The 14,227-nt window shown below is 42.3% G+C and overlaps 1 protein-coding gene across 1 annotated transcript; it reads right to left on the minus strand.

Annotated features, from left to right (window-relative positions):
- Positions 1–4,620: 4,620 nt before the first annotated feature.
- LOC106587170 (aromatase) lies at positions 4,621–11,789 on the minus strand. The gene is made up of 10 exons (XM_014175249.2): positions 11,588–11,789; positions 10,405–10,464; positions 10,219–10,309; positions 9,752–9,906; positions 9,300–9,479; positions 8,901–9,015; positions 6,509–6,620; positions 5,989–6,151; positions 5,336–5,577; positions 4,621–5,223 (listed from the first exon to the last, which is right to left on the minus strand). The coding sequence occupies exons 1-10, from the start codon at positions 11,787–11,789 to the stop codon at positions 4,975–4,977; spliced, it is 1,569 nt and encodes a 522-aa protein (XP_014030724.2). The 3' UTR covers positions 4,621–4,974.
- Positions 11,790–14,227: the final 2,438 nt, after the last annotated feature.

Genomic DNA, 14,227 nt, shown 5'->3' on the forward strand with positions numbered 1-14,227 from the left:
TGTAACATATGTAACAATATGTAACTGCTACACAGCTTGACAGACAGGAGACAGCTAACAGTTACAGTAAAGAAGACCAGGAAGCAGGAGTTCAGTTTAGGTTTCTTTAGTGAATGATATGTAGTAAAACTGCAAACAGAAAGTAGACAATATTGTATCACGTTGTTCTGCATGCATTCACATCACACAAACACAAAGGCATGTACATAATGAATACAGAAATCAATAGCATGACTCCATGCATTCCAAACCCCCATTAGGGCCTTGTCATGTGTTGCTGTATCCTCCCTGGACATGCATCATAATGTTGTCATGGTAGCCTATATAACTCCAGGGCAGCCAGACAGAATGGTGGTGGACATGATGTACTAGAAGCACCTTGGAGCAGAGCTCAAACCAAAGGACATACAACTGCACCGGAACAACCCAATGTATCACCAACACAGTTAGCCAGCCCAGCAGGAAGGCATGTTGGATTCAGGCAGCCATATGGGATTATCAATTAACCAAAGATTAGGGTGTCAAACGAAATTCCTGGAGAGACCTGTCTGCTGGTTTTTATTACTTCCTTTCAATTAATGTCCAATGAAGACCTAGACAACCAGTTGAGGGGAGTTCCTAACCAATCAATGAAGACCTAGACAACCAGTTGAGGGGAGTTCCTAACTAATCAATGAAGACCTAGACAACCAACTGAGGGGAGTTCCTAACTAATCAATGAAGACCTAGACAACCAGTTGAGGGGAGTTCCTAACTAATCAATGAAGACCTAGACAACCAGTTGAGGGGAGTTCCTGACGAATCAATGAAGACCTAGACAACCAGTTGAGGGGAGTTCCTAACTAATCAATGAAGACCTAGACAACCAGTTGAGGGGAGTTCCTAACCAATCAATGAAGACCTAGACAACCAGTTGAGGGGAGTTCCTAACAAATCAATGAAGACCTAGACAACCAGTTGAGGGGAGTTCCTAACTAATCAATGAAGACCTAGACAACCAACTGAGGGGAGTTCCTAACCAATCAATGAAGACCTAGACAACCAGTTGAGGGGAGTTCCTAACCAATCAATGAAGACCTAGACAACCAGTTGAGGGGAGTTCCTAACTAATCAATGAAGACCTAGACAACCAACTGAGGGGAGTTCCTAACCAATCAATGAAGACCTAGACAACCAACTGAGGGGAGTTCCTAACCAATCAATGAAGACCTATGAGTTAAACAATTTATTCCGTGATGCCCCAAATCCTTATGAGTTAAACAATTTATTCCGTGATGCCCCAAATCCTTATGAGTTAATTGTTACATGACTCATTTTATTTTATTTACCTGTTTAAAAATAAACGCAAGACAAAATAAAAGACAAGTGTTTATGTAGTTTACTTAAAGAACATTTTAACGACATTAATAATCAGTGCAGATCATCAGTGAAGAAGAGAACAGTAACGTTATGAGAAAAGCCTCTACATGTTGCTAGTGCTGTACAGTCAGAAAGAGAGACATAGAAAGACCAGGGACACACTGGGAAAATAAAAGCTACTTCATTCAACCATTTTCTTTTCAACCATAGTTAATCCCTCAATGGAATGGATGCACAGACTGGATGATAAAATGTTGTACTCAGTAAGTGAAGCTGTCCAACGTTGCATGAATTACAAATACATCTCCCCACAATATAATGTTAGTACAGAGAGTATAGGCAACATATCTGGATCAGTCATATAAAGGACAGTACATACATAGACTATATGACAAATCAATGTCCCCTGAATATCCTCCAACTAAAGAGAAGACTTCAACCTGCATCCCAGAGTCTTATGAAGCAGACAGAGAGCACTCAGCACATCATAATATGGCTTGTTTCTATTCACACGTTGATCAAACAGGATTAGCAGACAGATGTGGTGCAGACACCAGCCACTAGAGGGAGGTACAGCACTGGTGTGTGATTATAGAACTACATCAACTAGGCCACAACATCACACACTGAACTTCCTCAGGAAACACCTAACTGAAACAGTCATCATTTCTAACTTGCAATAAATCTTCCAACCAATACAAATTACTTTATTACGAGCTTGTAACTGTCTTATACATCTCAATAATATATATAAAACATCTCTAAATGAAATAATCAAATTACAATTACACAAGAGGTGAAAGATATGATGAACAAAGAGCTAAATACAAATGTATTTGTTAAATAGTATGATGCAACAATCTATCTAAACTTGTCTGCTCTTTGTGTGACTGACCACCTCACTACTCAAGTGTTCTTATGATGCCTGGAAATCTATTTCAGCTCCTATATCAGAAGGCCTTTATCTGTTCCATAAGTTTCAAACATCGGGTAGATCTTCTCTCCCTCAGTGAAGACTAAGTCAGCGTACGTGTAGATGTGATCCCTGGACTCAGCGTTGTAGAAGGAGACCCACTTCTCATCCACAGACCATCCCTCTGCAGACGTCGCTGGTCTTCTCCAGGTCAGACTGACTGAGTTTCTGCCTGCTGACTGGACTACTGGACACCCAGGCCCAGACCCTGTCCCAATCTCTGTCATAGTGATGTCACTGAACTCACTCTCTCCTGCCCTGTCCTGTCCTCTGCTCTGTGTTTGATCTGGTACTGTGTATCTCTCTCCAGACCTGATATCACACAGACTTCTCCACTAACTCTGGTCTCCATGTTTCTCCACTTCTCCTCATAAGGAAAGAACAGGTCAGTTCTGACAGGTCTGTACTCCACTCTGAACCTGTCAGTGTGTCCAGTCTTTGACGGGGGTAAGATCAGAGTCACACTGCTCTGCTGTGTGTCCGTTACCTGAACAGTGTCAGGCTTTGACACAGGCTCACAGTAAGAGTTCACTAACCTGCCTCCCGGGTAGAGACGGATGGAGGCTCCAGGAGCGGAATCATCTGGAATGGAGTTTCTTGTTGGTGTTTTTAAACTCCAGAAAAGCTCTGCTTCTAGTCTTTGTGACTCTCTCATTGTTCTCATCAGACTTGAACCAAGTCTGAGTGTGCTGGTAGGGGTGGTCAGGCCTGGTCTGTGTGTCTGTCTGTAGGGAGACAACATACTGCTCCAGCACAGTGGCAAAGACTTTCTTCTGTTAGTCGATCATGACTCATACTTCTGGGAGGATGACCTCCTCCACAACCTCTCAGCAGAGACGACAACCAACTTTGCAAGGCTCAGTTTGCCCGCTATGGCCAGCCAGATAATGGACCCCAATTCTTCTGCTTTGAGTTCCGGACATTTGCTGCTGAATGGGAATTTGAGCCTGTCACCTCATCGCCACGACACCTAAAAGCTCATGGAAAGGTAGAGTCGGAAGTCAAAATCGTGAAGAACCTCTGCAGAAAAGCTGTGAGAGGTGAAGGATGCCTGGAAAGCAGTCCTGTAGTGGAGCAATACCCCAACGGAAGGCATAAATAGTAGCCAGGCCCAGCACCTCATGGCACAGCGCTTAAAAGCAGCTCTACCAGTAGCCAACATTCTCCTGGAGCCCTGTGTGGTGACAGACGTGCTGGAGAAGCTTCATCACAGAAGACAGGTGTCCAAGTTCATCGATGACAAATCAGCAAAGGACTTACCTGAGCTCATGGTGGGTGAAGCGGTGCAGATGAAGCCATTACCAGGGGACCGGACGGGCCTCTGGAGACTCGGATCCTGTGTGCAGAAAGTTGCACACAGGGTCATGCTGACTGCAGGAATATCCAACAGAGCTGTTTAATGTTCATTTCTCTATTATAAGCCGCCCCCAATGACGTTTGAGAGAATTTGGCAGTATATCCAACTGGTCTCATAACCACAGACCACGTGTAACCACTCCAATGCAGGACCTTCTTCACCTGCAGGATCATCTTAGACCAGCCACACAGATAGATGATGAAACTGAGGAGTATTTCTGTCTGTAATAAAGCACTTTGTGGGGAAAAACTCATTCTGATTGGCTGGGCCTGGCTTCTCAGTGGGTGGGCCTGGCTCCCAAGTGGGTGGGCATATGCCCTCCCAGACCCACCCATGTCTGTGCCCCTGCCTAATGAATTAGGGCCTAATGAATTCATTTCAATTGGCTGATTTCCTCATATGAACTGTAACTCAGTAAAATCTTTGACATTTTTGCATGTTGCATTTATATTTTTGTTGGTTAGGGCTACCTACAGTATGTTTTATATAATACGTGGAAATCTAACTCACCAAATCACTCATATTAAAGAAGCAAAAATGTTCAGGACAAATATGTAAAACTCCTCCACCTGTTGTTCTGTTCTCACTGAGACAGTAAGATGGAGGGCATACTCCTATACAGGAGACAAGGGGTGAAATTAGCATGCCTAAAGGTTGGTAATGATGAACAATAAAACAAGGCTGTAAATATCTCATGAGCTTAGTTCAACAGTCTAACATCATAACCTAAATTGTAGCTTCATTGTATAAACTGTATAGCTTCAACATATGTTTTAAATATCATGTTGATCTCATGGACAGTCAGTTATAACATCCATAGCTCCAAGGACATCTAATGAATAAACTGAACAGATTGAATATAACAATATATACAATTTATTTTCACTTTAGGGTCGTTTAGTTTTAAAAGTGTGAATGTACAGTTCAGATTCTATAATTACAATGGTGTGTGAATCAACAAGCTTTTCTTATTACAGATATCATTGGTTATAAAGACATGTCCTCCTGGAACATAACTTATTATCATAGAAAACGTCACAAAATAACTTGTAGTACAAAATAACAAACATACAAATATGCATAAAATACTAACATATTACATATATGGGAAGTAAGTATTAATTTAAGATTAGCCCTAAAATGCAATCTTTGTCCCAAATACCACCCTATTTCCTACATAGTGCACTACTTTTGAACAGAGCCCTGTGAGCCCTGGTGAAAAGTATTGCACTACATAGGGAATAGGTTGTCATTTGGGACGCAATACCAGTGTCTGAGCCCTGCTCTAAAACTGCTTCCTGGCTTGGTGTCGTGGGAGGAACTTCATGGTGTGAGGCTCCCCCTTCTCCTCCACGGGCTGCTGTGATAGGTTGTTGGTCTGTGGGAGGCGATCTAGGGTCAGGCCCTCATGAGGACACACAGAGTACCGTGACAACAGCGTAACCAGGATGGATTTCATCATCACCATGGCAATGTGCTTGCCAACGCAGGATCGAGGACCGGACCCGAAAGGCTGGAAGAAACGATTAGGTATCTGAGAGTGCAAGAGACAGAGAGAGTGACAGAGAGAAATAAATAAATAAATATCTTTACACCTCAGGGTGCAGATGAATTTCTCCCTGTGATAGTCTTGATTATTCTCTTACATTTTTCTCAAAGTTGTCCAGACTGAACTCATTGGGCTTGAGGAAGAACTCTGATCTGTGCATGCGGCCCATGTTCAGAATGATGTTTGTCCCCTTCGGCACCCGGTAGCCACTGATGACATCATCAGACAGTGCCCGGCGCATGGTAAAGTCCACCACGGGATGGAACCTTAAGGACTCATTGATGAAGCTCTCTAGGACCCTTAGGTTCTGCAGGTCAGAGTTGTGGAGCTCCCTTTCACCTACATTGAGAGAGGAGGGAGATGGTCTTCAAACTGCCACATATTCAATATAGCTACATGAACCCCTAAATTATCAAATGAGAGGGTTTAGTTCAATTGGAAAGTACTGTAGTTGTCTGGGTTTGATGGGTCCTGACCTATAGCTAGTAAAAAGAGTAAAGCTGCAGCAGGAGGTTCCTCACCTATAACAGTGTCTATCTCTTCTAGAAGCTGTAGCTCTATGTTAACAGATTGTGAAGGTTTGACCTATTATACATTTGAGTCATTTAGCAGACACTCTTATCCAGAACGACTTACAGGAGCAATTAGGATTAAGTACCTTGCTCAAAGACACAAAGACAGAATTTAACAGTGTTTATCTCTTCTAAAAGCTGTTGCTCTATGTTAACAGATTGTGAAGTGGGGACTCACCTATAGCAGTGTCTATCTCTTCTAGGAGCTGTAGTTCTACGTCAGGGTTCTGTTTGAGCAGCAGCAGCATGAAGAACAGACTGATAGACAGAGTGTCTGGAGCTGCTATCACCATCTCCAATACACACTGCCTCACATTCTCAGCTGACAGCTCCCCATGGCTCTGAAACACACAAGCTATGTTATTGTTATACATGCTTTAACATAAGAAAGTGGAAACAACCGGCAGAATAGAACATTATATTGTGCAGAGGACATGGGCTGGGGTCAGGGCCAGTGTTAGGATCAATTCAATTTCAATTCAGTCAATTCAGGAAGTAAACTGAAATTCTAAAGTTACATAAATGTATATTGACTTAAATGAAATGGAATTGACCCCACCCCTGGTTAAGCCTGGATTTGGGACTTGCCTAATGCCTAGATCTTTGTCTCAGTGGACTAAGGCAGTCTTTAAGTTGTGCAGACGACCTGTGCTTGGGTTAGTGTTGGGGATAGGGTAACGGCAAGGTCAGCGACTGACCTGTGCAAAGATGAGGTCTGCAGTGAAGTTGATGTGGTCCAGTTTGTCAGCTTCCTGTAGACCTCTTCTCTTCTGGTCGACCAGACTCTCTATAGCATCCTGCAGCTCCTGACTACAACACAGCAACAGAGTTATACATTAACAATAATACTTCAACTTTAATGTATTGCTGCATATATTTAAATAAACATTATGTGGTAGAATTGTATATGTATATTGTGTATTTGTCATGTGTGAAATGTGCTGTTAAGTGTTCATTGTTGTAACGAAGATGCTGGGAGTCGAGAAGCAGGTGCAGATGGTGAGTTTAATAAAACAATGAAAATGGAACAATACAAAACAGGAGTAGGGTCTTGACATGAAACGCATAATCAATACTGCCTGGGGGATAAACCTAAGGGAGTGACAGATATAAGGGAGGAATCAGTGAAGTGATGGAGTCCAGGTCTCATAATGAGGCGACGTCGAGCGCCGGAGGCGGGCAGAGGGAGTAGACGTGACAATTATCTGAATGCCACAAGTGAAGGTCCTTCTAAGAAAAATAAAGTTATTCTATTCTAGGTCACACTTTATTTGTATAGTCTGGATAGTCCAGATACAGTTAAAGTCAGAAGTTTACATACACTTAGGCTGGAGTCATTAAAACTCGTTTTTCAACCATTCCACAAATTTCTTGTTAACAAATTATAGTTTTGGCAAGTCGGTCAGGACATCTACTTTGTGCATGACACAAATCATTTTTCCAACAATTGTTTACAGACAGATTATTTCACTTAGAATTCACTGTATCACAATTCCAGTGGGTCAGAAGTTTACATACATTAAGTTGACTGTGCCTTTAAACAGCTTGGAAAATTCCAGAAAATTATGTCATGGCTTTAGAAGCTTCTGATAGGCTAATTGACATCATTTGAGTCAATTGGAGGTGTACCTGTGGATGTATTTCAAGGCCTACCTTCAAACTCAGTTCCTCTTTGCTTGACATCATGGGAAAATGAAAAGAAATCAGCCAAGACCTAAGAAAAAAAATTGTAGACCTCCACAAGTCTGTTTCATCCTTGGGAGCAATTTCCAAACACCTGAAGGTACCACGTTCATCTGTACAAACAATAGTATGCAAGTATAAACACCATGGGACCACGCAGCTGTCATACCGCTCAGGAAGGAGCGGTTCTGTCTCCTAGAGATGAACGTACTTTGGTGCGAAAAGTGCAAATCAATCCCAGAACAACAGCAAAGGCCCTTGTGAAGATGCTGGAGGAAACAGGAACAAAAGTATCTATATCCACAGTAAAACGAGTCCTATATCGACATAACCTGAAAGGCCGCTCAGCAAGGAAGAAGCCACTGCTCCAAAACCGCCATAAAAAAGCCAGACTACGGTTTGCAAATGAACATGGGGACAAAGATTGTACTTTTTGGAGAAATGACCTCTGGTCTGATGAAACAAAAATAGAACTGTTTGACCATAATGACCATCGTTATGTTTGGAGGAAAAAGGGGGAGGCTTGCAAGCTGAAGAACACCAACCCAACCGTGAAGCATGGGGGTGGCAGCATTATGTTGTGGGGTGCTTTGCTGCAGGAGGGACTGCTGCACTTCACAAAATAGATGGCATCGTGAGGGAGGAAAATTATGTGGATATATTGAAGCAACATCTCAAGACATCAGTCAGGAAGTTAAAGCTTGGTTGCAAATGGGTCATACAAATGGACAATGACCCCAAGCGTACTTCCAAAGTTGTGGCAAAATGGCTTAAGGACAACCAAGGTATTGGAGTGGCCATAACAAAGCCCTGACCTCAATCCTATAGAAAATGTGTGGGCAGAACTGAAAAAGCGTGTGGGAGCAAGGAGGCCTACAAACCTGACTCAGTTACACCAGCTCTGTCAGGAGGAATGGGCCAAAATTCACCCAACTTATTGTGGGAAGCTTGTGGAAGGTTACCCGGAACGTTTGACCCAAGTTAAACAATTTAAAGGCAATGCTACCAAATACTAATTGAGTACTATTAATACTAATGTAAACTTCTGACCCACTGGGAATGTGATGAAAGAAATAAAAGCTGAAATAAATAATTATCTCCACTATTATTCTGACATTTCACATTCTTACGGTTAGGGTTAGGTTCAGAAAAAGGCTTAGATTAGGGTTAGGGTTAAGTTTAGGGTTAGGATAAGGTACCAAAAAAGGTTCTTCAAAGGTTTCTCGTATGGGGACAGCCTTCAGAACCCTTTTCGGTTCTAGATCACACCTTTTTTCTAAGTGTAGAGCATCTACAGATGGACTATCCAAGTGTTACCCTATTCTACATATAATCCTTAAAGTGTTAATATTAGATGTTCTGGATGCCTTGGTAATGATGCTAACTGTTTATAACTGGGTGACTTACGCTGCTCTCCTGTGTTTCTGCTGGATCCAGTCCAACTTGAAGTAGATATCTGGTTTGATCAGCACTGTCTGCCACGTGTCAAAGTACTTCTGAATCTTCTGCAGCAGCTCCTTCTCTAATAATATCAAATAAAATGTTATAAAGTAGAATAACTTCCCACTAGAAAAGGAAAGTAATGTTGAGTGCTTACATAAATGATGTTCAGATATACTGTTCAGGGTCTTGTGGTTCTATGGCTGTGAGTTACCAACTAGAGATTGAAAAACCTGATGACCTGAAGTGAAAATAAAGTTCCCTAAATGTATTTATGATTGTATATTATATGCTTATCAAATACAAATGTATTAAATTATATTGGGTAAAGTATTATTGAGTATAAAAGGATGTGGTGTGGCTCACCGTTGAGAGGCACCCCTAGGAACAGTCTGTTAGAGATGTCCACTACTGTACACCGTAGTAGACTCAGGACATCCACCTGTCCACCCATCAGTCCGTCCAGCCCCTGGAGAGCGTCCAGGTGTGTCTGGGTGGACGAGACACACACGTCTACGGCCCTCTGCAGCCCAGGCCCTGTCAGAGCTGGAACACACAGTGGAGATACGACTGTTTATTACAACATATTGGACGATATCCTGTGAAGATATTGTCAATAACAGACTGGACAATGGACACCTTTGTTTTTTCTAACTTCTCTATTAGTTTGTGTATATGAGAATAGTAATTAAATACAGCAACCTTCTAATGGTTTACCATTTAATATCTAGAATCAGTTATTATGATCAATTAAGTAGTGGTATTGTAATGCCATGCTTATCTTTTTCAATTGATTAAGTCATTGTCTAATTGGTCACCTTTAGCGAAGTAGGTGCGGGTCTTCTTCCATAGAGCCATGTTGCTGTTGAAGATGATGCCTCTCTCATCCATGCCAATACAGCTCAGACCCTGTTTACTGCCGAACCGAGAGGTGTAACGCCCCTGTCTCAGAACATGATGCACTGCAGAGGAACTGTACAGAGAGGGTGGGTACACTGGTATTCACTCTCCGAAGTCTACAAGTCTATGTAAATAAGTCTAAATGTGTATTATAACATATGTCATCTAGGCTACAAGTAATCTACAGGTGCTTTTGTGAAATGAAATTCAATCTCAATTAAGATATTTCAATTGATTATTGATTGATTGACTGACTGACTGTCTGCCTGACTGCTACTGACATCCTGACTGACTGACTGACTGCCTGACTGCCTGGTACTGACTGCCTGACTGACTGCCTGATTGACTGCCTGACTGACTGAGTGCCTGAGTGCCTGCTACTGACCTGCTGAGTATGAGTGTCTCCTCTCCGTTGATCCAGACCCTGACGATGTCTCCATATTTACTGTTGTAATAGTTACTGGCTGTGCCAATACCTGTACATAGAACATGTATTTAATACATTATTCCGATATACTATTTGTTATTGAAGAAGATTATAATTTTTTGTATTTCATGTTGTAGTAGTTACCTGTCCATATAAACCTGAGGTATGAGAGGAGAGGACCCACACCCAGACAGAAAAATGGACCTGTCATAGCCAACACAGAGAGAGAGAGAGAGAGAGAGAGAGAGAGAGAGAGAGAGAGAGAGAGAGAGAGGAGAACAAGAGAGAAAGAGAGAGAGAGAGAGAGAGAGGGAGAGTGGTCACATAAAATAACTTAACATAGCAAGGCATAGCATAACATAACATAGAATAGCATAGCATAACACTACATAGAATAGCATAGCATAACACTACATAGAATAGCATAGCATAACACTACATAGCGTTACATATCAATACAATACATACGTTCACATAACATAGCATAACATCATGAATATGATATGTTCGTTTTTAAAGGAGACAGCTGATGAAAGCAGCCAATACAACAGACACAACATAGTAATGCAGTAGTACATAGTATAGACATCAGCCAATACAACAGACACAACATAGTAATGCAGTAGTACATAGTATAGACAGCAGCCAATACAACAGACACAACATAGTAATGCAGTAGTACATAGTATAGACAGCAGCCAATAGTCTGTGGTCAGACTAGGGACAGGACTCAATCTGCAGCGCGTTGTACAGCGCTGTCCACAATGCACCTTTCAAAGGCAATGTTCCTGCATTCACAAAGAATCACACAGGCAGCTAAACACAACACAGATCTCATCCTGTAATGTACACAGAACACATAGAACAGCAAAGTTGGTGGATAAATGAAGATGTCCCACTCAGGCTGTTTACTATTGAATGCTTTTTTCACAGTTCCGGGCTCTCCCGTAGGCACCAATGCATTAGCAGCTGAGTCTGCTCATTGACTGTATATGAACCAGAAAAAAATGAGGGAGTGGGATGTCTCACTTCCTCTTCCGTCTCTGAGCATAGATGAAGATATCATATGGATTAAGATAAGATCCCTGTATAGACTTGGACCAACAGTCCTGCTCTGGATGCAACATGTTCAATTAGAAGAATCACTTTAGCCCAAAATAAGATAATGAACTGTAGCTGGAAAAATCACTGTTGTAATTCACCTTGTTGTTATTATATAAGAATGATCACTAGCAGACAGAGTATTGTAACTGACCTGGGACAGAGTTGTTGTTACTGTATTGTAACTGACCTGGGACAGAGTTGTTGTTACTGTATTGTGACTGACCTGGGACAGAGTTGTTGTCGGTGTGACGCCAGGCAGCCAGCAGCAGACAGAGGAGCAGGAGGAGGGACCCCGTTGCCAGGGTGACACCCTCTGACCTGGTGGCTGTGGCGTTCCGTGACTCGGACACCAACAGGTCGGCTATGACGGTGTCCAAGCACACCGCCGCCATCACACGTCCACACACAGGCGACAACAGATCCATCACACACACATGGTAGACACACTGACGCAATGAAACACACACACACACACACTCCACGACCAGCTGCTGAACTGACAAAACACTGTTGCTTCTGAGGTGATGAAAATGGTCAATCTCTCAAACAGACGGACGCGATACACACACACTCTTAAACTGAAGCAACAACCCAGACTGCCTGCTACCGGCTTCTCCTGATGGTCTGAGTTCTTGATCAACTCTCACTGGTTCTCTTATAGGCAGCCGTGCCTGGTTACACGCCAGGTCAGGGTAAAACAAAAGTCAAAACAAAAAGGGAGATTTTAAACAATTTCTGTGTAACCTTGTATCTTGGATCCCCGCCATCTCATAAGGACCTTGAGTAGGTAGATGGTGGTCGGGTTTCATAGCATGAACACATGTTGTGAGAGGAGTGTTCCACTGTCACTACATTAAAGACCCCTGACCTCTGTTAGTGCAGCTGGGGAATCACAACTCTCATTCCTCAAACATCAAAGAGAGGAGGAGAGGATGGAGGTTGGGAGGGAGGAGAGGAGGGAGGTGAGAAAGGAGGAGAGGAGGGAGATGAGAAGGGAAGTGAGGAGGGAGGAGAGAGGAGAGGAGGGGAGAGGAGAGGAGAGAGGTAAGGTGAGGAGCGAAGGGGAGGGAGCACCTGTGTTCTGTGTCTCAGAGAATCTGAAGAGGGAAGTTCTGTGTTATGGCAGTGTTATCTCTACTTGCCTTCATGCAGTCCTCCATCACTGCAGTCTATCTCTCTCAGTCCCCCTCCTCAACATGTTGTTAGTTTCTCTGTGATGTGTCACTGAAAGGCTAGACTTGTATCTGGGAGAGAGAGAGAGAGGGGTAGTGAGTCTTTAACTGAATATTCAGATGTTGATTATGGTTGATTTCAAATCCCTGAGAAGCAACAGCAGATAAGGCAAGAGATCTGAATCTGCCCAGGACTTTTTATGATGCTTTTGCTCTGCTTCAAAATATATAATAACTTCATCTTGGTGCACTTGATTGAGACTTACAGTTACACACTTTTTAAAGGATTCGGGCTAAATGGTGCACCTACACAAACCTGTATTTGTACTGTATATATGCGTGTTCATGTGTGCTCCTTTGCATTTGTCTCTATGGACGTGCACACAATGATACTTACTAATTGAGAAGAACAAATATTGAGTCGAAGAAAGATAAACCAAGTCCGTCAGCTAATAGTGACTGGCAGTATGACCCTCTCGCCAGCAGTACCACTTCTGGCCAGTAGGAGGAGAAGCAGAGCTGTACTCTTAGGATGTCATTAAACACTAGGGAAAATACTTTTAATTCTGTCAAAACCAGAGCACTGCCAGACCATTGTGATGATTCATATGACATTATGACAATCATCAAACATGTTGTGGAGGTACAAACAAATAGCTTGAAATTCCATTTACCACCAAGGAGCCAAAACAGCTGTGTGTTTGTGTACATTTGTATGTGTATGTCTGTGAATGTGTATGCATTGGTGTGTGTTTGTTCTGGTCTATTGACCCGTATCTTTAGGCATCCTACTCCTGTATGCAGGGCCCAATGTTTTCCCTGGTCAGGTCATGGGGTCAGGAGAAGAAACTCCTGGCCCAGGTCACTTATACTCATAGTTCTTAACTGATCTAGAATCTTCTCATCCTTCTCAGTATAATCTACAACACAAAGGGCCTTTCTGTTCCCCCTGAGGCATCTGTGCCATTCTACCAGCAGTATAAAGGACTCTGGGAATTCACTCACCTCCCACTGGGCCTGGAGAATGTGCCTTTTTCCAACAGTCCTCTGTCTGTGTTCTGCGTTCTGACGGAGAGACTGCCTTGATTCAATTCAATTCCATTCCATTCAAAGGGTTTACTGGCATGGGAAACAGATGTTTACATTGTCAAAACAAGTGAAATAGACAATAAACAAATGTGAAGTCAACAATCAGAAATGAACAGTAAACATTACACTTACAAAAGTTTCAAAGGAATAGAGACATTTCAAATGTCATATTACTGGCAATATACAGTGTTGTAACGATGTGCAAATAGTTAAAGTACAAACATAAAAAGAAATTAACATACCTTTGAGTTGAATGTATTCTGATTGTTGACACATTTGTTTATTGTCTATTTCACTTGTTTTGGCAATGTAAACATATGTTTCCCATGCCAGTAAAACCCCTTGAATTGAAATGTTCTTCACTGGTTGCCCTTTTCTTGTGGCAGCATGTCACAAATATTGCTGCTGTGATGGCACACTGTGGCACTTAATAGATATGGGAGTTTATCAAAATTGGGTTTGTTTTCAAATTCTTTATGGATCTGTGTAATCTGAGGGAAATATGTGTCTCTAATATGGTCATACATTGGGCAGGAGGTTAGGAAGTGCGGTTCAGTTTCCACCTCATTTTGTGGGCAGTGTGCACATAGCCTGTCTTCTCT

The sequence above is a fragment of the Salmo salar genome, chromosome 26 (assembly GCF_965601325.2).
Source record: "Salmo salar chromosome 26, fSalSal1, whole genome shotgun sequence".
In the NCBI taxonomy this organism is placed as follows: domain Eukaryota; kingdom Metazoa; phylum Chordata; class Actinopteri; order Salmoniformes; family Salmonidae; genus Salmo; species Salmo salar.

Excerpts from the sequence above, each read along its gene's own strand:
- LOC106587170 (XM_014175249.2), bottom strand. The coding sequence starts at position 11,789 with ATGGATCTGTTGTCGCCTGTGTGTGGACGTGTGATGGCGGCGGTGTGC. Across the intron at positions 9,480-9,751 it reads CCGCACCTACTTCGCTAAAG|CTCTGACAGGGCCTGGGCTG; the intron begins GTGACCAATTAG and ends TGTGTGTTCCAG. Across the intron at positions 5,578-5,988 it reads AGAGATAGACACTGCTATAG|GTGAAAGGGAGCTCCACAAC; the intron begins GTGAGTCCCCAC and ends CTCTCAATGTAG.